Source organism: Protopterus annectens, chromosome 5.part0 (assembly GCF_019279795.1).
Source record: "Protopterus annectens isolate FY-2018-M chromosome 5.part0, PAN1.0, whole genome shotgun sequence".
In the NCBI taxonomy this organism is placed as follows: Eukaryota; Metazoa; Chordata; order Ceratodontiformes; family Protopteridae; genus Protopterus; species Protopterus annectens.
In genome coordinates, this window is record NC_056735.1 from 1877270148 (window position 1) to 1877295947 (window position 25800).

The 25800-nt window shown below is 37.9% G+C and overlaps 1 protein-coding gene across 1 annotated transcript in view; it reads left to right on the plus strand.

Moving 5' to 3' along the window:
• DGKH (diacylglycerol kinase eta) overlaps positions 1-25800 on the plus strand; it is a 1992493-nt gene that overhangs the window by 1400977 nt on the left and 565716 nt on the right. Inside the window, exons 15-16 of the mRNA XM_044071702.1 lie at positions 170-449; positions 12684-12815. Coding sequence (XP_043927637.1) covers positions 170-449; positions 12684-12815 — 412 coding nt within the window. The remainder of the gene's footprint in view (positions 1-169; positions 450-12683; positions 12816-25800) is intronic.

Below are 25800 nucleotides of genomic sequence, written 5' to 3' on the forward strand. Positions count from 1 at the left end.
ATGTATTACCTAACATGTGTCTTTCATTCAGTGTTTAAATTGTGATGATGAAATGAAGCCCTGCATGGGGCATCTTACATGTTGTGGGCTTGTATATAAAGGTAACAGGAGATATAAAATGTTCATTTATCTGATTTTTCATTTTTTTTTTCATTTATTAATTTGTCAGTGCACTGTGTTGAATGAGAAGCTTGAATCGCTGCTACAAGCACTCCGCATTGAAGCGGAAGCCACTGCTGTGCTCTCTCATGCTACACCTCCAATCGTAGAGGAAGAGCTAGAGGACTTTTCTAGTGAAGAGTCCTTGTCAGAGAGCAAGGAGGGCTTATCTGAAAACATCTCATCAAAGACTTCTGCTCAGAATATCTTCAAATCAAGAGAACAGCTAATGCTTCGGGCAAACAGTCTGAAGAAGGCAGTCAGGCAAATCATTGAACAAGCTGAGAAAGGTATAACATTTAAGCTTTGCATTGCCTCCCTAGCATCTGTACTGAATATTTCTCCGGCTTTGTTATTTTGGAATGGGGCTCAGCATATCAGAAGGCTTTGACATGTGAAAGCATTATTATAAATTAGAAACCCTGATTTAAACTGAAATGTGCTGTCCTTTTGAGACATTTTCAAAACTATATGAGCAGTACTAAAGCTATTATGATAAATAAATTAGAAGCATGAAAGGCTGTGTGTTGAGTGCATCCCATCATTACTGCAAAAATGTAATCTGGTTCTAGCAGGCATTTAGACAGCAATATTTTCAGATGCTTACCAAAACATCATTATATAATTGATTATTCGTAATACTGCATACATATTCAGAGTACATCATCAATGTATTCTTGTAATGTCATAATATCAAACAGCTGACAGGGAATAGTCAGCTTTTTAAGCATAGAAATCTAATAACAAAATACTTACTTCAGGAATTTGTGGAATGCCTTCCACATAATGTACAAAATGAAATTATTCTCAAAGCATTACTGGTAAATGTTATTTGTGAAAATAAAGACAAAAATGGCAGTTAGTATACAGAACTATAGATCTGAAATGAGATGGTCAATCCTCTTCATAACTCAGGATTAAAGCCACTGGTCTTTAATTTGTTCAGCATTTGAAACTTTTCCAAGGCTACAAGCTCTCCTGTCTACCCATAATGCACTGAGAACAAGTTTCCTCACCATATCTACCAAATCTGTTTTGCTGTGTATAACAGCTCATATGAGAAGATGCCCCAAACTACTCTGTAATTTTCAAACATTTTATGTAAAAAAAAATACCAGTTGTTACTCAATTTATTCTTAGTCTTTTAGGCTATTCTTGTCTATTCTGCAAGTTTCAGTTCAGGGTGTTCCATTTTTCTTTCTTTTTAAAAGTTTTTTCCACCCCTTGCTTTAAGGCAGTTCTGGCATTAGGCCTCATTATTACAGCTCTTTCTTGTTCATTGTATATATTTAAAGAAAAGACTGGGAGAGTTTTATTACAATGGCTTGTTTTTTTAAATGTTTTCCTTTGGAATGTTGGCTGTGTATGGGTGGGTAGGTGGGTGTAGGTATTAATTTAGTTGGTTGTTGACTTTTGCAGAAGTTTTCATTTTTACTTTTTTGTTTTGATAATAGTACTTTACATATTCTTCACTTGGTTATCATTTTCACTAAGGATAGCAAGGCCTTCAAAAAGACAAATGTGCTGTAAAACTAAACTGCAGGAGAAGCCTTCTCTATGTGTTTTTTGTTTGTATTTTAATGAGAAATGCAAAGACTTGTGAGTTGTTTAATCTAATTAAAGTTAGCGATAGGAGGCACAAACACTTTTTTCATTAAAACTTAAAGAAAGCTCTTGGTCCAGTTCTGACTTGAACTTTGACATTGATTTGTGCATCAAGATCCAGTTCCGTTGGTTCAAGGATCAAATTCATATGGATGAAGAAGAATATAAAGAAAAAGAGTATGCTAAGGGACATAAGCTGAATAACTCTCTGTCTAGGATTCATAAAAAGGCAGACTTCTCATGGTAATCGCCTATCACTGGTAGATCAGTTACCACAACACTGAGAAAATGAAATTCAGAGACAGTTGTGGCTGCAGTGATAACGACTTATTTACCATCTCATTAGCATGTCTCTGAATCACACACTAGCCGAGGCTAATGTTGTCAGACCAGATGGCAGTAGTGGTATCCCTAGCAGTCGATGCATCAGGTTGGCAATACAGACCCAAACACACACTTCCATGTGCATATGTGCATTAACACTCCCCCACCTCCACATCTTCACTGAACTTTCCCATACTGCATATATTTCCATACAAGTGAATGGGTGACCACTGTCTTTTGAGAGCTTTTACTCTAACAAAGACATTTTAAGCATCCTGGCAATTTTGTTAATCATTTAGCAATGTAAGTCTTGGGGCAAGGTGTCATTCCATTGAGTAATTTTTCACCAAGTGCCAATCAGTAGAATTAATTTGGACAAAACAATTTTCACTGATAGTGGAGATTACTTTTTTCTCCACTGTTGTGTGACCATTGGATAGGTATATTTAAATGGGATCCGTACAGATGCTCAACTGCATCTTTCACCGAATCCCAGTTTGGTGAGCATACTTGCACGAAAGTGCTTTTCACCAAAGCAGCACTTTCATGTAAGTATGCTTGTTGTTCTGGTCATACTACGGTGCGGTAAGGGAGAATTCCCTTTCCCCACTGTAGTGCGACCTTGGAGTGAGAATATTAAAGTAGGGGGGGCGCAGGCCTCCACATCAGGGGGTGCAGGGGGGCTTCAAGTTGATTTTGTGTTTTTTTTAACATAATTTAACGAAAGTGCTTTTTTGATGAAAGCGCTTTTGTTAAAGTGTGTTCAGTGGTAATGGTTTCAGGCTTTTGATCTTTCAATCAAAAGTCCTAGATCCATTTAAATTTAGGGGATGCAAGGGGCTTGCCCAACCTGCAAAGAAACTACCTCCAATGTTCACTGATAGTTATTTTGGCCATTTTCTTTTCAATCCATTTGCACTTGATGAAAGAATTGTCAACTGATTGATCGACATTTTTCCAAATCAGGAACTGCTGGCATTTCTGGGTTAGGGCACATGGCTAATTGATATTTTTATGCTGATTTGCCCATATGACCACCATCCACACAGAAACTTCTCTCTAGCAGAAAACCTCAGCTGAAGGGTGGTCTGAGAAATGGAATGGCTTACCATGAGGAAGAAAACTATTGTCTCAAGGCATCCGTCACATAGTAAGCCTTTCTGAATCCCAGTTGCTGATAAGAAAAGACACTGATTTTCCATTTTTCTGGGGAAAATACCAGAAAATCATGAATTTTGGACAGTCTGAGTTTTAGAAAAATATAGACTTCTCATGGAATTTGGTACTTTAGGCCAGGCCATTTGTTCAACATAACCTACATTTCTCCTTACAGTTGGCAACGCAGTTGATTTGCTTTATAGAATATTCCATGCCTGTAATCAGTTTTAATTTTGCGTATATGTGTATGCACTAAAAAATTTATAAGGAATTTACAGGAATGACTGGAATTTACACTTACAAAATCTTGTGTGGAATTCCTTGATTTTGTCTCATGAAAAGATATTTGTTTAAGAACCATAAATCAGTGTCTTTGCTGATAAAAAACAATACACAGAAACCTAGAGATTTCTGTCCAGGCCCTAATACTAAGAAGCCAAGTAAATGAGAGGTTTCTCCTGTTTCTTTTGCTATGGGAAGTGTCTAACCTACCAGTTAAGTGTTTTAGAACTTTCTACTAAGAAGCTTGTCCAAGCTAAGTGTGTGCCTACTTTATTTGTTGTTGAAGTTTGAAAATCTTTGCTCCCTGTCAAAATCCTTCTGCCAGATAAAATATTTGCTCGGTGTAGATACACTGCTTCCAGAATCTTTAAATCTCACTGGAATATGTCTGCTGAGATTTGATTATCTGTAGATTATGGAAGCATTTTTATAAACCCAGTAAATGCTTCATGTCCTGCCACCCTTCTGGTTCTGAGGCAGATAGCAACCCTTCTTCCTTCCCTAATTTTTCAGCTGTGCATTCACAGTTCTCATCACCAGACCCAGTTCTGCCCCTGCCTCATTAAGATTGTTGACCTGCAGGGACTGGTTTCTATAACAATACCAGTGAGGTCCCAGTTTTAGTCTCACAACCACCAGGGTCTAGCTTTTTAGCATTAGTCTTGCTGTTTTGATACTAATGCTATTAACATTAGAAAATAATTTGGGCTCAACCTGTTAGTGTCAGTTTCAGATGTGATTTTTTTTCCAGGAGGGTGGTGGTATTGCTAATGTTAGAAAGTTCAACCTTCAAGCCTTTGGAGTTGAAGCCTACAATGTTGACCTCAGGTTTGAATGATGTCTCAGTCTCTATGGTGATGTCCAAGCCTGTAGGGTCAGACTGAGGCCAATTTTTATGGTCACAGGTAGTTGAGAACAACCCAGAGTTTGGTATCAGCCTTGACCACCATGTTGGTGTTACAGGCTTCACTGCATTTGCTTCTTCTGATACCTGCCTACACTTTGACCTCTACCCAATACATGACTTTCCAAATACTTTTGCAAACCAGTCATCCCTTTGAGAAAGATACTTTCAGGCTGCTTTTCAAGTGCCTGTAGCAAGTATTCCTCATTGCTCTTGGATCCTTCATCTCCAAGATGCTATAGGAATAATAATTTCAAGAGAAAAACATAGACTCCCTTAAGAGTCTTCCACTCCAGCCATTGATGAGGATGAGTGTGTAGAATTCCCACCATTTTTCAGGTAACCCCAAATTTGTGGAAATTTTATAAATGATGAGGCAAATAGTTTTTGGCCAAGACAACCCACAACCTGTTCTCAGTGCATCCTGCCTGAAGCCTTCTGTAAAACTTCCCCAAACTTTTTACTAGGTGTTCCCTGTCAGTTGATAGAAGGGTACAGCTGGTCTCAGTGTATGGAAACTCTTATCTTATGGCTCTGGTCCTGATAAGGGCAGAGAAGACCATGAAGCCTCCTTAAGACTGAACTTATTAAATAGAGACACCCAAGACAGACTTCATTGTTGCAGTGGCAGCCCTTTAGAAAGATTCTTCTACTCAGAATCTGTCTGTCCATTCCCCAATTAAAGAGTCTACGTCTCGTGTGGTAAATAGAGTTGAAATGCAGGTTTACACATTCTCCATATTTACCTTGAGGGTGGTAAAATATTTGTTGCATATGCTGCACTTCCAGCAAGAGTTGGCCAATGAGATGGACAAGTTGCAGGAGTTTCCTGATGACAACTTGAAGTTTAAGTTGCAGTTTCAAATGGCAGTCAGGTCTTCCATTGTATAGCTCACCATGCACTTAGCTTTCAGTTATTTGGATGGTATAACAAGGTTAGGGCAGCATGTGCCACTTTTGTACTGTAGCTGCACCTCACAGATTTTGCCAGAATGCTGAGGCAATCCTCCTAAGTATTCCATTTGACAGGTCACCACTTTTCAGACCAGTAGTTAAAGCAGAACTGGAGAAAATGTAACAAAAGGGCAGGACTTTAACAGCTAGTGATATAAAATTAAAATTTCATCATTGCCCATTTTCTAGAAGACAGTGGAACCCCTTTTAACTATGGTTCTGATGTGGCCAATGTTAAAGAAATTATAGTGGTTCTGGGAGGAGTCACATGGTGACTCCATCATTTAGAAGAGTTACCAGATCTGAGGTGGTAATAATTGGTAAAATCATATGAATATTGTGACCTTTCTTTGGGATGGAGATCAGATTAATTTCCAAAGCTTTTCTCTGAATATGGCAGTGTGGAAAATAATCAAGGTTTAACTCTGCTTGCCTGTGTGGCTGTCCATCACATGGAACAAGTGAATGACCACAGTAATATATAGAGACTGTATGATTCTCCGTAACATCCCTTTCCAGCTCCACTCTCTCCCCTTGTCAGATATTCTACCATTTTTGAAGACCGCAGCCAAGAGAGATAGGTGTTAAACTTCTTACACAAACAGGCAGACAATGAGGCCCCACCAGATGAAAAATAATTTAGTTTTTGCTCTGGGTTCTTTTTAGTACCAGTGCTCTTTAACACAGTCATGCTGAAGTCCACCTTACCATGTCTTTCAGAAGGAGACTGGATGTGCTCTTTGGACATTTAATATGCCTATCTCTGCATCATAATTCACAAGAAGTCCAGGAGGTGTCTGTGCTTCTGGGCTGGAATCAGCAACTACCAATTTTGGATGCTTCCATTTAGGATCACTTCAACCACCAGGATGTTCATCAAATGTATGGCTATATCTGTAGAGAACCAAAGGTTCAAATGCAGCAGTGTATTTCTGTACCTAAATGACTAGATTGTAGCCATAACCAAACCAGGAGAAGAGTAAAAGTGCCCAGAAATCTGTACCAACCACCAAAACAACACCAAGGTGCTGGGAAGAAACAGGAGCTTATCAGGAACGTATAACTCTTGAAAAAAAAAAAAAAACGGAGAGCAAACGGAATAAAAAACTTTATTAACACAGTAACTTAAATCAGCTTGTTTTCATCCATACACCACACCTTCAGGGATTAAGTCGTGGTGTACGGACAAAAACGTAATGATTTAAGTTAATGCATTAATACGTTTTTTTTATTCTGTTTACTCTCCATTTTTATTTTCAAGAGTTACAGTGGATATAAAAAGTTTACACAACCCTGTTAAAATGCCAGTTTTTTTGTGATATAAAAAAATGAGACCAAAATAAATAATTTCAAAACTTTTCCCACCTTTAATGTGATCTATAATCTGTACAATTCAATTGAAAAACAAACAAGTCTGTGTGCCCTGAGAAATGCACAGAAAAGGCATTCACAAATCCAAACCAGAATAGAGCTGCTACGTATCCACAAGACAAACAACATGATGGTCTCGCATTCCAGGGTCTAAACTTAGTCATTGTGTCAAACGGAATATGCTGGAAAGATGGATACATTTCCCAGAGATCACCACTTCTTTGGAATAGGCTTCCTTGTCATGTAAAGCAGAGTAATATCCTGGCCCCCTTCAGGCCAATCTGGCTCAAAAGATGGGGAAGCATAAATTCACACCCGGGGTAGTGCAGATGTCCGTTATGGAGAGGAGCAATTTATAATATCTGTGAAAATAACCTAGGTATAGGCACAAACCCCTGTCTTCTTCCCACCTATAGGGGTCATATACTGGGTAAATCCAGGTTATATTGGCTAGGCTTTTAAAGGGTCTTGAGTCTTTAGCCTAGTAATCGCCTATGAACCTATGAACTGTTTCATGCATATAGAAGAACAAATGTCCTCTCTTATACGTTCCTTATAACTTGTTAACATTTACATGCTTAATCAAGGCAAACTTCAACTGTAGTTTGGGACACTAAGTTGCAAACCTAAAATGCTGGATTTGAATTTCATGATCCTCCTTCTAGATGCTGTTTAGTGAGTCAGTTTTAAGATCGTTGTGTTCTTGCATTTTGACACAAGTTAGGCTCTGGTTTTGTATTCCTTTTCATGTTAAACACAGGCTATAGATGGACAATAGAGTTAATGTTGCACTTTGTGTCAGCTCAGTGTAGCTAAGGGTACATGGAGGTATTGTATGTCAAAATATACAAAGAGTAATATCCTTTACAACTAGTAGAACCTATATTAAAATTAATGTATACATCAAAAATACACAACAATTCTGGACTGTTCATCCATCCTTTATCAAAGTGTAAATTCATTGTTATCCAACAACCCATCAAATGTATATGTTCATCTTCAAAAGATTGACAAACTGCATCTGCTTTTAAAAGGACACTTAAAATATGAGCATCAGTCATGCTGAGACAGAAAAATATGGAGTACATCATTAATTTTGTACCCACGGCATCTAGAGGAACACAGCTGCTGATCGTGATACATTTGACATAGAAGTGGCAAATGTTCTGCATCATGATGATAGTTTTTTTTCCTCTAGTACTACAGATTTGCACCCCTCATGCTTAGGAATATGTTCGGAAATAATGTTCTGTCATGCTACATTGCACATGAATCTAATGTGTTCCTGTGTCCTCTCTTATAAGCATTTTACCAGTTTACTCAAGTCAGCATGTTCCAACTACTTGTGGCTGGGGATATTGCATTTTTGTATGTGCTGAAAAGTTAACTGCTTGTGTTTTATGATGGCTAAATCCATTAGCCTGATATTCATTGTTCCAGTACTTGAAAAAAAAAATTCCCAAATAAAGTTGCCCTTAATTTGCCCAGGTACTGTATTTCTAGTGATACAGGCACTCTTTTAAATTCTTGCACTCCTCTTAGTTTAACTTCTTTTGCAAGATACTCCAGTATTTTGTATCACTCAGTAAATGCAAAGCAAATTTGTGTGCATTTAGGTATAAATCTAATCATTCTGCTACATACGTTTTTTGCTACTACTGGTCTCTTCTGTAAGTTTGCTTTTTTAGTTTTCTTTCTGCCTGTTTGATAAATATGATATTTCTTAAACATGTGTGCTCCTACTACTACTGTTTTCTAAGCATACCGCTACTAGCTTTTCCCCTACTGGACAGTCTTCAAGCCCCCTCCACCAATGCCCTACTAATCCATTCATTCCTGGAACTTGTTGAGAATTCTACAATCCATTCATTCTGTGATTCAGGTCAGAAGTGGTGGCCCATTTGTTCACCTCAGTGTGAGAATTGGGTGTAAGGGCTGACCAACATACACACTGGGTTATACCTCAATAAACAGCCCTTCCCACAGTAGCCAGTGGCATGTCTATTGCTGTTGCTCAAGGAGGTGTCCGAGCATGTTGTGCTCAGCTAGGAATACCTTTCTTGGCTCTGTAGTGTGCACTACCCCAACCCACTAGCTGCCATGTATAATATCCCATAATTCCTACTTAGTTTACTGGTGCACTGAGTATAGCTGCCTCTTCCCTCAGGATGGATAAGCCAGTAGCAGTTATTCCCTCCTATCACCCCCTGCTTTCAGCCTTCCAGCACCAGAGCTTCCACAACTTTTTTGACATCAGCCTTTGTAAGTTTACTTTCCAGCTGTTTCTGATTACTGTAAACATCCCAAGAAGATTTGGATGATTTGATGTAAAATTAGCAGAACATCTGACTTTCCTTTCATTAAGCACTGTACTGTTATTGTAAATAGTGTAAATGTTATAGATGTTTTCAAAGCTTGCTGGAATCTATTTGCCCTGGTATTTTAGGCTGCAATAGTTTACATTCTTTGAATGTAAATTTTTAAACTATTTTAATTTTTTAATTCATTAATAATCTGTCCTGCCACCTGGCCTAGATCATGGTTGAAAAGGGTCTTTGGACCAGCATATGTACTGCTTAACAAATATCTAAGTAAATTATCAATAAATAAAGTTCAGTTACACCTGCAAAAATCTCCCAAACTAGTATTTCCTTCATAATGTTCAGACTGTGCCAGCAAAGAGCTTGTCTGGCCTTCATTAAGTGATTAATCATTAGGGACATCCACACACATTCACTGAAGCAGGGTAAGCCCCCCCCCCCCCCCACACACACACTTTTCTAGTTATTATACATAACCTCTTCCAAAGACCTTTAGGGAGGTTTAATTTTATTTCAGTCTTACTTCAGTTTGTAAGGCATCTTAGAAATGTCTTAAAAAGGATGGTGTCCACTGTGGATTTATGTTGATTATTCGAGTAGCTCAAAATTTACCAATGTTAACCTCCAAGTAAAACCCTTTAATGCTTGTTACATCAAACTGTCCTCCAAATACTACAAATAAATCTCCTTTGTCTTCATTTTCACCTTTCCGGGTTAATATTAAGTAATCTGTGTTGTATCTGCACAGATTAATGTTAATGTTATATGCATATTATTAAATGCACTTGGTCCCATCTGTTTACAGACTTCACAGCATACTAGGGGTCATTGCTGCCTGCCTGCCTGCTGTGACCATGACTTTTACTGCTGACAGTGATCAGTTTAATAATAATCCATGACTGTGTATGGATAATGCTTGGTATGCTTATGTCTGCTGTGGTTTGATCATGAGTCTGAAACCTCAAGCTAACAAAAAAAAAGGCCATATGTAAACAAACATTAGCCACACTTGGAAGTGAATTATTCCTACTATGCAACTTCATTATTAAAAAAGAAAGAACTCATTATAGTTTTAAATAATGTTGTATTTTGGAGCTCTTATTGTTGTAGTGTCTTCTCACCTTTCGAGCAGCTGGGATGTCTTCCTAATGTACTGCTCGTGAGAGAGACATGTACATGCTGATGCCTGCACAGCGGAGTAAGCTAAGAATATCCTCTGCATTTTTTCCCCTTGTAAAATTCTCATTGATGTTTTTTTTTAAATACCACCTAATACTGACTGATACAGCCTGACATGTCAAAAATAGGCAGCTTTAGAATACCAGCAGTCATGCAAATTGTGGAAATACCTGAAGGCTGTAATGGCATAGAATCTGGGTTCACTCCTGACCACTGTTCATTGTTTGGGTCAAACTTTGTATTTTCTTCCTTTGTCTTCATGAATGAAAAGTACTGAAGGCTGTAACAGCATAAGGTCTGTGGTTCTTTTCTGACTCCCTGGTTACTGTCTTGTGGAATTTTGCATTTTCTTCATATGTCTTCATGAACTTTCTCCAGGCACTGTTGTTTCCTCCCATCTACTAAAAACATGCTAATTTATTAGCTACACTAATTTGTCCATATATAAATTCTATTTAGTGTTGCCCTTATGGCATGCAGTGTGCCTAACTGGTCCAAAATGACTAGTTCCCTTGTTTGATTAACAAACAGACTTCTGCACTTTTGATTTGTCATACATGCAAGAAAGCTCTGGATGTGTTGAATGCAAATTTGCTGTTTTTAGTTGTTATAACCGTATGCAAATGGTCAGTTGGTCCATCATGAAACTCTGAGTACTAGATTTGCTTTTAGGATTTAGGACACATTTTGGCAAATATAAATGTATATATAGGGCCTGCAACATTTTGGTGCTGTTTCATTGCTGTCCAGTAATAGTCCATCCTGAAAACCATCAGTGCACTTCCCTTATTTGCCCTTCTTATGGTCACTTCTTTCTTGATAGATATCAGTAAGGGCCTTCATTCCTCTAGTGATTAAGTTTTATTGATCAAAGATTTCAATCCTTAATTTTTCAAACAATTTAATACAGGGCTCTTTAAACATATTAAAAGTCATTTAGTTGCTAGATGTAAATCATTGTTTTAATTAAAAATATTGATCTGAGTTGTACATTTCTGAGAGAGGGTTTACCACAAGAATAGCATTTCAGTCTTAGATTTATGATAAAGGTGGGTAAATCTTTCATATCAGAATAGTGTTGATAGAAAGGAAACCCTGAATTTAAAGGGATTAATAATCTTCAGTCAAGTTAAATTTTAACAGAAGATTAACTACCATTCTTTCATATTTGCTTGTACCTTTATTATTTGTAACTACTTTATTCTTTCTGTGAATGTCTTCCTCATCTTTCTTCATGTTGAACTTTTCCATACATTAATATTTTTCTGAGTCTGGGAACCAAAGGGAAGGAATGTATTACTTCAAGACTTGAGTTCTTTGCCTTTCCTGCTTAAGATAAGTGAGAATATTAATGGCCACCCAGTGTTGTATTCAGTTTGACAAAACTGTAGAATTTGCAAGCATCTGTTCAAAGCTTATAAACCACCCAATGTAGATTTAGACCATTTAGACCATTTCACTAGTAGAAAGTGATATTGCTTTAAAAAGTAGAGGCCAGACGATGCACTTCTGTAAAACAACTTTGTACAGCTAACTATAGAGGATCTGTAAACACCTGATATGAAGTTATAATGTATCTTTGAAAAAAAGCTGTTAGGTAGTACTGTAGAGCACTAAAATTGTAATATGAAAAGGATGAAGTTAGGCTGGAAGTTTTCTTAAAGTCTGGTTAATGAGATGTGTAATTTTGCAGTGTATAAAACTGTCAGTTTAAATGCTTATTATATTTGTCTATTTATGTTTCTAAGCTGAGCAGTGGATTTTGTGTTTTCTGGAAAGTAGATTTTTTTGTGCTGTTAGATTTTAACTGTTTGATATTCTACTGTACAGTCAAAATATAAGGGTCTGCATCATTTCAGTGCTGTTTCATTGCTCTCCATTAAAAGTCCATCCTGAAAACCATCAGTACATAAAATGTTAGACATTTATTCAGTCAAATAGATGTATTGAAGCAGACAGTCCAGGGCTAATAAGCAGTTTAGCTGTTAGGGAAACATTTGGCAGCTGTGGATAAAGAGCAAGTGTAGTGTGAAGATTCATACAAAAAAAAATCACTGGTGATACTGAAGCTGTTGTAATGAATGCTGATACTGATTTAGTGCAGGGCTAATATGCATTTGTGTAAAGCAAATTAAGATGTTTTACTCTGACTGCTGCATGTATGAAACAAAGTTGGAATACATTACTGTGGCTATTCTGAGAGTTTGTTAGCATGATATTTGTCTGCATGCTGTTACTTGTGTGTGTGTGTGTGTGTGTGTGTGTGTGTGTGTGTGTGTGTGTGTGTGTGTGTGTGTGTGTGTATATATATATATATATATATATATATATATATATATATATATATATATATACATACATATGCTGCTTCTCCTCATCTTGTGATCATTAGATCATTAGTTAACATTTTGTTCTGTGTGCTTTAGTTGTAGATGAGCAGAATGCACATACAGAAGAACAAGTAAACCAGACCCCTACTGAATATAAAAAGGAAGAGGAAGCAGAACCTGGTGAAGAGGAGAAGGATGAGGACACAAAGGAATCAGAATCACAATCTTGTAAGTAACTGCTATATGATTTGTCACAAAGACAACAACATAGGACATTGTATGTGGAACTATCAGTGCAAAGCCACATGTCCAGAATGAGTGTCTCCTTAAGGGAAATGGAGTACACATTTCAAGTTAAATATTGTAAAAATTTCCATAACCAATAGCACTTATTGAGTTGGTCAAGTCCGGTGGATTACTCTGTTCACTGTAAAATGAAAAATAGCAAATTACATGGATATAGTTTTATATTACTGAGTTGGGGATACAATTAATGCCACGTCACTTTACTGAAGGAGAGAGTGACAAAATTATTAGTTTGGCTGTTGCTAGGGGCAGCTTGGGTAAACTAACTAGTGACCATAGGGGCAGTTAACTTTCTTTCTTTTCCACAAAGTGTTAATGGATTTCTTCCAGTCATGTAAACAAATTATAACAAGAAAATTAAAACACGCATCTGTGTTAGCATGTCTGGCAGTAGATTTGTTTATATTCTCATATTAACTTGTATTGTATGCCAGCATGTCTAACTGTAGAAATGTAAATACATTTTAAATTGAGTATTTCCCTGTTTATACAAAATGTTTAAAGAATCTGTCAGTGCCTTGATACATTTTTAATTGCACATGTTTGTGAGGGAGATCCTAAAGTACAAACTGTCTGTGGAGAATCAGCTGATCAGTAGGTGATGTCATTAGAATGTTCCTGGTTGTTAGGTGATTATTTGAACAGATGATTGATAGGAAAAAGAGCTTTTTAAACAGCAGATTGTTATTTTTAAAATAAGACAGTTGAGACTGTTAACCTGGACTGTGAAAGAGACTGCTGAAGTCAGTTAAAGGACAGTTAGTTAAGGGTTACAGTTAGTTACAGTGCTGTGCAGTGAATACCTGATAAAAGACCCACCAAAAAATGTAAGCCTGCCTTTGCCTTTCTGTTATGTTTTAGCTTAGATCAAAGACAGTATTTTCTAGTTATATTAGGAAAGTTTAGTTATTTAAATAGTTTTTCTAAAATAATGGATTTCTGTCCTACAGTGTAATGTATATTTCTGGTGACTGAATTCTGGTGTTTATTGAAAGTTATTGACTTACATGTTATTTTAATAATTATTGTACTTATTATTAAATGTTTTTCATTGCTTTACATTATGGATGGACAATCAGTGTATTCTTTACAGATTAGAGTGTTTATACCTGTTTGATACTCCCCAGGTCACCTTGAATGCTTGGCTGCTTCTGGTCATAGCTATCATTTATTTTGATACTTAATTTTTAATAATTGATCACCCTTTGAAGGGTGTGTAGACCTGTTGACTGTGGTGGCAGCTTTTACCATTTCTATTGGGGAGGGGACACAGCTGGAAATCTGTGTCAGGCTTCCCATACGTGTTTGAGCGTGTGAGATTTGAATTTATTTTGAGTATAAGTGAGTCAGAGGTCTTAACCTGGTACACATTCCTCTTAAGTGTATGATAAGGGACTACATTTGGTGTAGACAGAGGTATATAGTCCAGTTCTATGAAGTAGCATGTGTTCCTGTTGTGCTCCTAAGGGAAATTTTTGAATTTTAGTCTTGTGTGCTCTGTGCTCTGGTATTTTCTGTGGCACTCCCACCCTGGAGTCAGTGTTGAGGATTAAGGCTCCTTAATTACTGATCCGGGTTTTAAGTGGGGGATGTCACATTATTGGTGGCTGTCCGGTGGGATATTAACTGGACATCATATTATTGATGGCAGTCTGGTAGGTTATTAACTGGAAGTCACAAGTTGGTTATGTCCAGTGGATTACTCTGTTTACTGTAAAATGAAAAACAGCAAATTGCATGGATATAGTTTTATATTACTGAGTTGAAGGATAAAATTAATGCCATGTCACTTTACTGAAGGAGAGAGTGGCAAAATTATTAGTTTGACTGTCGTTTGGGGTAGCTTGGGTACACTTTTTGCAAGATAGAGTTCCACAGAATATTAAATTAGTAACCATAGGGGCAGTTACTTTCTTTCTTTCTTTTCCACAAAGTGTTAATGAATTTCGTCTGGTCATTTAAAAAAAATTATAACACCTTTTAAAAAAATCATGTGTTAACCAAGCAAATCTCACTTGGCACAAATGCCTCTTTTCTGAAATGACCCAGGCTTACTATTCTAATTAAGAATTTAGAGTTTATGAGTACAAACTGAAGGAATCAGACCCTGGACATCATGGTAAAACTTGCTTAGCAGCTTATAGTCTTCCTCCAGTTGTGTTACACTATGATGCCAAAGCAGAGATCCTGCCTTTCAAAGTCTATCTAAGAATGCGTCTGAATTGGCTTATTTCTTGAAACAATAACCTCTTTAACCTATTACATTTTGTCAAATAAAATAATTGACATTCTTCAGTAAGAAAGTACTTCTGCATTTCTATCCACATAAAACTGCCAGGTAATGCACTCAGTGGCTTAGTAAGTAAAATAAATTCCACCAGCTTTGTGTTGTTTCACGTTTCTCATTGCATTCTCCATTCCTTTGTACAAGTGAAACAAAGTCATCCAAGTTTTGATTTGCCAAATCCTGCAACCATCAATTATTTCTGTTTGTTTAATTCTTCACACTAATACACTAAAAATGCTCTTTCTCTATTATAGCATATTGCACCTGACTTCTCCAGACTCTGGGTTCCCAAAATACCAGGGCCTTTTCTCAAAGTAAATGATACTGTCCTTCAACATGTATTTTTTCTTTCTGAAAAATGGAAATGAATGTTTTTGTTGTTGTTTTACCCACTACTGTTACCTCATTATGGGCCTTGTGTCTGCAGTTTTCTTATAGTAATAGTACTTGTGCTTGTCCAGTAATGATCCATAGTTATATTCATTGGATCATGTGTTCATAAAAACTGCAAATTGAAGTAAGTACTTTAATTTCATCAAAGAGCTCTGATTCAGGCAGTACTGACAGTTGCAATTTTGGAGAGAAAAAAACTTGCTTATTTGTAATCACATTTTTGTTTTGAGAAGTACAGTTTTTGTGATGCTAAGACAGAGTAAAAAAGAAAAAATATTGTTTTTCATTTTGCTTGCCCCCCCCAGTTCTGATGGCCACTGTTCTACATTAATTAGGGTCTATAATGTATTGATCAGGAATGAGTTACAAATGGTAACTTCTTCCACTTGTAAGAATAAGCTACTATAAAATCCATCCACAAATGCAATCCCACCAAAATACTGATGTATATGTATATTGCTCTAGCACTTTTTCAGCACCACTTTCTCTGCTCTTTGAAGGACAGTATCTGTCCAGCCTAAAAACTACCAACAGAAAGTACGGTGCAGTGTTCCTTCAGGGACATGGCCTTCATAAGGACACATCGACAGTACCATTGAGCAGTTATCTCTAGCCGGTATCATATTTAATTATTTCATGAATGGCTGAAAGTTAACTGGTGTGGTATGAGTTGATCTTACCAAAGCATCTGTCAGTGTGCCCTGCCTTGGATTCCTGAAACAGCACTGTCATAAATTCCTCTAGTAATGTGAACTTGGTCTTTGACATTAATAGAACTTGTTGGTGAGATAGATTTGTGTCCCAACGACTCCCCATCTGTGGAATTGACTTCCTCTCCATGTCAAGCAGTGTACCTCACTAGCCCTCTTTAAGAGGAACCTGGACGACTGGATGGGAAAAATAAAATAGACCCCTGGGATCCCACCTGTGTCCCTGCTGGACAGGGAAAACAGGTGCTGACTTTGTAAGAACATGGGCGAAATTCTTGGCTATGCTTATAAGGGCTTCCGGGCCAATAGCCTAGTATCATCCTATGAACCTATGAACTAGAAACACCCTAAGTTGGTTTACAACTTTCATGTCCTCATAGACAAAGCTTCATCCAAACAGTGTGCTGTTATATGTAGAGTTCCACAGAGAATTTCTTTAGATATTTGTCATTTTTTAGTAATTATTAGCACTCATCTCATCTTTCTTTCTGCATGTACAAATGTGATATGGTTGTTTGGCTATCAGAGAAGTCCTATAGCTGCATCAAGGGCTCTCTGCCCAAAGTTCTCAGTAATGTGGTTAACCGGTTTCAAAGCTTTAGGCTGTATATTGTTTTGAGGAAAACTGAAGCCATGTTGTTTAGGTCACAAAAATTGCTTGCCAGGAATTGGACTAGTTGGGTCATTACTCTTGGGGAAACTTCTTGAAACTGTAAGCACTTACAGATATCTGGAAGTCTGTCTACACATTTCACTAGCCTACTCTATGTATATCATAAAAGGTTCCCAAAACTAAAATCTGCTCAAAAACCTGCAATGTGATATATTTTCTCACCAGTGATGCTAGATCTACACTTGGTGGGGTGGGGTGGGGGGGGGGGTGATACTATGCCCCATACTACAGCAGTCCCTACCAGTCATTACCTCCCCTGCATCTAACAGTGGAACACTGCAGATATTACAGAATAGCATTTGTAAAAGTACAGCAGACTCCTCTTGGGGACTAGCATCACTTCATCAAGATGAGCAAGACTGCAGGACCACCACCCATCTGTAGAGCCGGTTACCACTAGTCATTCTAACTCCTACATTTCTGTTTATCAGTTGTTGCCCTTTACTAGGAACCTGCTCATTTTAAAATCCATTTCTAGATCTTGTCAGTTCTGCTGTGCTGCTCATGGTATATTCATCCCCTTTAATATGGTCATGAGACTGCTTGCACATTACTTGTTGTATATACTCCCTTCATTTGGGACACTGCCAGTAGCAGTAAAGGATGCACTACTCTTAGATCATTCATAATCTACTAAAGCTTTATTTCATGAACATGTCACAGTGCAGTTATAGTTTGAGTCTTGGAGCATGCAAATGTGGACTTTTCTTCTTATAAACATTGTTTTGGGCCTTATGGAAGCAATGTAATATGTTTATAGCAGAGTTCTTGCAAAATGTGGAAAATCACAAATTTCAAGACTTCTCAACATTGCCAGTATAACTAGACTTTTGTGCATACCTCTCAACCTGGAAACATCAAAAATCTGGACAAGGGCCATGAAAAACAGGTACAAATCTGTACGCTGATTAATATCTAATTTGCATACATAATTACGTAACCCCACCCACTCCGATGGAATTGTGGGATACCAACTTTCGAACACAAACTGAAGAACAGACAACCAAAATATGGCACTGGAGTCCCCCTGCAGCTATTCCAATGTCCCATTACCTGGCTATTTCACCTCATTTACCATAAACACTAATGTGTGCATACTGCTTTACTTCTCCAATGATTATTTGGATTTTATTTTTACATTTTGCAGCCCATCAATGCGCAAACACTAACAGACATCTGATAAACAAAGCAATACTGTCTCACAATGAAAATAGGCTTGGCATTAAAACTTCTCTGCCCTTGAAACTCACATTCATTGAAACAGCACTGAAACCTGCACCACATCCAAAGAAAATGCATCTGGCCAGTAGTGGATAAAGATTACCTTTTTGTTTTCAAATCATTGGCCCCTTGCACACAAAACAAGAAACATACATGCGTTCTTTTCTTTGATACACCTTCCTGACTTTTATTAAGTTATATTCCTTGTATAATAAAGCGCAATTGTTAGAGCACATTTTAAATTTATTGTATGAATGAACATTCTTCCAGTAGGCTCTACTGTAGGCAATGAAAGAAAATGCATGAACCAATACTTACAAAACTGCCCAATTCAAAACATTTCCATCATAAAAGACTACTTCCACACCCAAACTATAAACAAAATGACAGTAGTGTAAGCCATAGGCATCTTGCACAGCTTCTAGCACTTATTTTCAATTTCAGGGTTTTGTTTAGGGGGGGGGGGGCAAAAGGTCAAAAACCAGGGACACATTTTAAACATTGCTTGTATAATTTTGGAAAGTTGCTAAAATAAAATGTTGTGTTACCCCCATGCAAGTTACTGGCAAATCTTGAACCCAGGACACTATAGACTACAGTCAGTGCAACATACCACTATGCTAAATCATTGGCTATCATTTAGTGAATTCAGTTCTCACTTCTCACCATAGCTCTCAACCTCTTAGCATAAAAAACCTGGGCAAAGTCAACAATGGGGGAGTACAAATTCAGTTCTCACTTCTCACCATAGCTCTCAACTCTTAGAACAAAAGACCTGGACAAAGCAAGTGGTGGTGGCTAGGACTTATCAGGGACACATTTTAAACATTGCTTGTATAATTTTGGGAAGTTGCTAGAATAAAATGTGTTACTACCATGCATGTTACTGGCAAGTCTTGAACCCAGAACACTATACAATACAGTCAGTGCAACATACCACTATCCTAAATCAGCAGTTTAAACAATAGGAAGACCGAAACTTAATGGCTATCATTTAGTGAATTGACTTCTCATCATAGCTCTCAACCTCTTAGCACAAAAAAAAAATAAAAAAAAATCTGGGCAAAGCTGAGAAATGGTGGTGGCTAGGGAATTTAGGCTCTAATACACCTGGTGGCTAGAGGTATTTAGGCAGGGTTTGAGCCTAAATACCTCTAGCCACCAGGTGTATTACATTGGGGGCATTTTCAGACACACACAGACACACACACACACACACACACACACACACACACACACACACACACACACACGCAGATTTAAAGCATTCTTTCCTTGCAAAGCAGTGAAACGGCAACAGATTTAAAGCATTCTTCCCTTGCAAAGCAGTGAAACGGCAGCAGATTTAAAGCATTTGTCCCTTGCAAAGCAGTGAAACGGTAGCAGATTTAAAGCCAGCATTCTCCCTAACAAAGTTAAGTCCATTGCAATCTCCCTATAGTGGCACACGCACCCTTACCTAGAGCAAATGTCGGCAGCAGATTTAAAGAAGGCATTCTCCCTAGCAAAGCTAAGTCCCTTGCAAAGCCAGCATTTGTCTTGGTGGCAGCAGATTTAAAGGCAGCTATCTTCCCTTACATTTCTGTCCGAAACAGCAGCAGATTTAAAGCCAGCATTCTCCCTAGCAAAGCAGTTAAGTCATTTCTCTCGGCGGCAGCACACACACCCTTACCTAAAGCAAATGTCAGCAGCAAATTTAAAGCCAGCATTATCCCTAGCAAAGTTAAATCCATTGCAATCTCCCTACGGTGGCACACACACCCTTACCTAGAGCAAAAGTAGGCAGCAGATTTGAAGACAGCATTCTCCCTAGCAAAGCAGTTAAGTCCCTTGCAAAGCCAGCATTTCTCTCAGCGGCAGCAGATTTAAAGCCAGCATTCTTCCCTCATGTTTCTGTCTGAAATGGCAGCAGATTTAAATCCAGCATTCTTCCCTTATAACCGACTGGCTGGTAGTACTCTTCTTTCAAATTCTCGGCAAGGCACTTCCCGCCTGCTCGCAGCCAGCTGGAAATGATGACGTGAGCTCCTTGAGCTCAATTCCGACTGGATGGTAGTGCTGACGGTGCCGACGTCATCACACACGTGATGACCTCAGCTCCGACAGTGCAAAAAAAAAAAAAAAAAAAAAACAAAAGCAAAGAAATCAGAAATGAAGGGGTGCCACTCTGGAATCATGGCACCCCTTCATTTGGACCCCAAAACTCGGAAAAAAACGAGTAATTCGGGACGGTTGGGAGGTCTGCTTTTGTGTTCCCAAATTACTACACTGCCATATATCTTGTCTTCATTTCTCACTGTTATATTATACCTATTTTGGTTTTCTGTATAGCTAGGTAGTGACTGAAAATGGACCTTGGTCAACGAAGGAGGAATACTTGGTTTCTTATACTTTCATATGACACTCTGCAACCTCAGAGGCAGAATAATGTAGATGATAGGACTGGAGGGTCCAGTACAGAGGGCATACCTAGGGCAAAAGTCTTTATTTCTTAGTCATATATTGGATGTATGTATTTGTATTGCACTGTACATGTTGGTCTTTTGAAAATCCTTCTGCAATTTTATTCCACTGGTCACTGTATTAAACAATTACAAATGTGTGCAGATAATTCTTTAGGTTTTTGTGATTCACAAGCATGTTGGTACAGCATGACACCAAAGCTATTGGCTTCAGTTATATGCTACTCATGTGTCATGATTGAGGTTTCACATGGTAGTATTTTCTAATCTGGCATTTTAAAAGAGAAATGTTTTTGCAGCATTTTATGGCTGTGATGCCCTTCATTTTTTTAGGATCATTGTTTAGAAATCCACCCATCCATTCACAACACCTTCTTCCCATTTTTGCAAATAGGGTCAGGTGGTACATCAACAGTGACAGTCATCTAGAGCCAATGTTTACATTGGTATTTGGATAGCTGTGTGATATTTGTTCTTCCATACAGCACACATGCACACTCACACCTATGGCCAATTTAGTGTGTCCCATCCAACATTTATTTAGAAATGTAATTTTGCATCTTAAAAGGTGATTTTGTTAAAAAAAGTATTTTCTGCTGTAGTAAGTCCACTAGGCTCAGATGATTTGTAAGGGTACATTTAGGAGCACTGTCCAAGCCTTTTGCTGAGTTGCACAGTTTCTAAATGGTGTCTACACACAGGATGAGTCTTGTTAGTACCTTTGCTACACCTTTGATTGTGATTTTATTACTGCAGCAAAGAATTATCTCCGGAGTTAGAAGCAAAAATTCATCTCTGGAGTTAGAAGTGAAGTTGCTCCTTTTGTTTACAGCGGTGAGCTACTGACTCTATTGTAATCTTGGTACAACAGCATTAAAAATAATAGCTGTGACACTTATAATACATAGTTGCAATTATGGCAGTGCTTAGTTTTGTACAGTTGTAGCTCTAATTAGTCTCTTCTTCACAACATAGCTTGAAACTGATAGAACATTATACACCAGTCTCTGCCCATAGCTGAATTAATTAATTTCATATTTGCTTTTAAGTGCATCTTCCATCAGCCTAGGATAAAGAGTCACATCTAACTCCTGTAGTGACTCTGAACAACCACTACCAGTCATAGAACTTAATGGGCAAATAGGGAACAGAAGCAGATTACCAGGATTTTTTTCTGTATCATACACACAATAACACATGAAGTCAAAGGGCCATTTTAAAGTCACAAATCCACAAATCAAGTGGCTTGGGATGTTGATAAAACTGGGGTACCTGGAGAAAACTCATGCAAACACAGGGAGCACATGCAGACTCTGCACAGAAGGCACCCCAAAAATCAAACCAGAGAATATCTTGCTGTAAGGTAACAGTGCTATTCACTGCACCACTCTGCCAACCATGTGTGTTTTAGTCTTTATTATCTAACATTTGATTTACTGGTTTTAATTTGCATAAGTGATTAGCTACAGGAACCTAAATGAATCTGAATTCTGAATTTGAATGGGATTTTTAACAGCAGGTTATTTTTGCAGGTAATGCATGTTGTTTTCTCAACAGTTCAACACATTCTGTGTTACTTGTCAGATGAACACAAAAACATGTTAAAAACAAGTCTGAGGCATTGCAGACAGAGTTAATGAGCCTAGGGTTATTATAATGATGTTCTACATTCCTGGCCTGTCATCATTTACTCTTTATTTAACTTCATGCATATGATAGCTGCCATTTTCTTGATCTCTGTACTTGCGTACATATTATGCCCTGACAGTTTTACCCATTAATGAAGCAAAGATTGTAGGGAGGCACACTCAGTGTACTTCACTGAGTACATTTTTTCTGAATATCTGTCAGTAACAGTATAACTAACACAGCATAGGAATATCTAGAAGATCTTTCTAAAGTAATAGCTGCATACTTAAAAAGATATAAGCTCTTCTAAAATCTGCCTTTTTAATACAGAACATTTAAAAATGATGGTTGGGATTCATACAGATTGTTCATCTTACACTGGGCTGGAATGTAGTTCAAAGCACGTATCAGAGCAGCTCTGCTTAATTTATAAAAAAACTCTAACCTGCTAGAGTGGTGACATACACTACTGTATATCTGACTGAGTCTATGTAGGCAGTCTAAATGGAAGTGAGGATCCACAGCATTATCCCCAGTTCACAATCATGTGAATCCTGGTTTATATATGGAGGTGTGCCAGAATAAATGGTTGTATGACTGTAGAGCTGTGGACTAACCACAGTAAAGGAAAAATTGCTGTTCCTGATCTCCCTCCTGTGTAGATAATGTGCTTAGTAGCCATGACTTTGCAACATAATGTGTCAACACCCACAGCCTACATACTATAAAATGCATACATACATTCATGCATGCATACATACATACATAAAGTAAATAAAATGATGTGTACCTTGGAATCTCTATGTATAAGCATACATGTCTATTAACGTAAGGAGAAAACTCACACTTATTAACCCACCTCTCACCCCTGACACACACACAGTCTGACACCAAATAGTACCATCCAAAATAGTCCATACATGTTCATCTCCTTTAAATAATGTGCAAGTGTCTCCCTGTCCACAGTCATAGCAATATAGCCCAAATAATTATGAGTTGCAGTTACCTAGAATGCAGATGAGTGTGCTAGCAATGACAATATGTTAATCAAAACCCATCCAGTCAGCAGCAGCATAAACACGTCATCTGTCTTGAGCTATACGTACATGGAATGACTGGTCTCATAATCCAAACACCACAGATAAAAACTTGAACATGTTGGACCCCTAAATCAGTTTTCTACAATGTGGAGGTGAATATATATTATCTGAATACTTCTGTAGGGCTTGCCCTTAGTTTTGACATTCCATAATTTACACTGTTAACTAGTAATGCAAAATGTTTCATACTGACTGACTATATAAATTCTGGAGTACCATTTCCTGGGCTGAATATGTGTATGATGATGACAGTTCAGGATACAATTTCTTTGTACTGGAGAAAGGTGAAAATAACTGTTGCAAAGAGGTCACTTGTCATAGTGTGAGATTACCAAATGTTATTGAATTTTATAGTGGCATTTGCATATGGTGTGTTTGATCCATTTCCATTGCACTTGTACATTGGTTCCATGTTTATGCAATGTTATAGGAGTACAATTCCTTTTTATGAAACATGTTACTGTCAAGCCACACTTCAAAAACCCTGTTTAAGGGACTGCAGTCTGCAGTTATTATTACAGTGGGATATTGACATTTTCTGAGTTTTTGAGCACAGCATTTGAAGATTGATATAATATTTTTACACATCAGCTGGGTGAGGTCAACAATTTGACCTTTGAGTACAAATCAAAAATGTGATATGAGGTATTGTCAGCTATGCCAGGAGAAGTAGGGCAGTGGATGTGTAACATATGCAGGCAGAGCTAGCTAGAGTTTTGTAAAGAATTGTATGTTATTTGTATATCAAATTGATTTGTACAGGTGCTTGTGTTGAAAATGTATTTGTAAAGCTGCTTGTGTTAAAAATATACCAACAGTGTGTCCTGTTGGAGAGAAAAGAAATGCACCTGTAAGTCAGACTGTATTATAACTGTTGAAATTAATATACTGTAACAGAGGATACTGGAAGAGAAAATGTTAATTTCAGTCCAGCTAACTTTGAAAAATAGTCTGAAATTAAATTAGCTAGTTTAGGCCATAAAGATTGTATCTTACAGTTCTGATTGCAGCCAGAGACAAAATGCCTGTGAAAACCAGGACTAGAAATCCTACTATATTATCATTAGGGGTGAGCTAATTCCTACCCTGGAAAGGTGGAAGGTTTTTAAATGGCTTTATAGCTTCCAGATGCTACAACACATCTTAGCAAAGCTGTGTGTGTGTGTGTGTGTGTGTGCGTGTGTGTGTATGTGTATGTGTATGTGTGTGTGTGTGTGTGTGTGTGTGTGTGTGTGTGTGTGTGTGTGTGTGTGTGTGTGTGTGTGTGTGTGTGTGTGTGTGTGTGTGTGTGTGTGTGTGTGTGTGTGTTTATGGGAACACATATGTTCAGTATTCTGGCTTAGTTTCTAGTAAAGAGGTTGGTGTGGGAACCAGAAGTCAAGTGACCAGATGTATTTGATATCATTCAGTAATCCAGCACTGAAATGATGGTTTAATACTAGATGAGACAGAAGTGTCAATGCAGTCTTTTTGTGAAACCTGACAAAATAAGGACCACTCACCCACATCATATTGCCTTGCTCTAGTAAGTGAACTAGGGGACAGTAATTATTTAGGTTGGTCAGGAAAATGTAGTGAAATTAGTTAAGTATTGTTTTTCTGTATATGTGTGAAACTTTCCATCTGTGTTATTTTTAATATTTCCTAGTTCTGAAACTCTGATGTTTATTGTAAGTCGATATTTAGTATTTTCATGTTCTTTTATTAGTTATTATTAAGTATATTTAAACTTTTCATTGTGGCTTGTCTTTTAGAGAATATTTTAACATTTGAGAGTACCTATATTTATTTGCTGACACAGTGGCTGCTTCTGAAAGCCTTGCTCCATTGGTAAAACTCTACCACTTGTATTAGTATCAATTTTACTCAGTACAATTGGGTACCCTTGTAACAGCCTTATAGTAGCTGGCTTTGGAGTGTTCTGGTGGCAGTATTTACCTTATAGTCTGGGCAGAGGGGGCATAGCTGATAAATCTGTGCCAGCCTTTCCCAGGTGAGTCTGTGTGTGTGTGTGTGTATGTGTGTGTGTGTGTGTGTGTGTGTGTGTGTGTGTGTGTGTTTGTGTGTGTGAAAATCAAATCGCAAACAGTATGTGTGTCAACTACTTGGAGCAGGGACACGAAGCACTGGTTTCACAGAGAGGGTGATGGAGGACTTGTCTTGGAACTCTCAGCTGAGGACTCAACTCTACAGGTGTGTCAGTGGGGAGTCTTATTTGGGGCCTGGAGAGAGACAGGAAAACCCAACCCTAGGACGGAGTGTGCTCCCTATATGCTGTTAAGAGAAATTGTGCTTGGTGCAGAGAGCTGCATGTGAAAGTACTGTGTGTGTCTACCTTTCTTGCAAGTGAACATCCCTCATTGGTGTCAGTGGTGAGGATTGAGTCTCCTTGATTACTGGCACAGAGGAGGGGTGTCACAACTAAAATGACC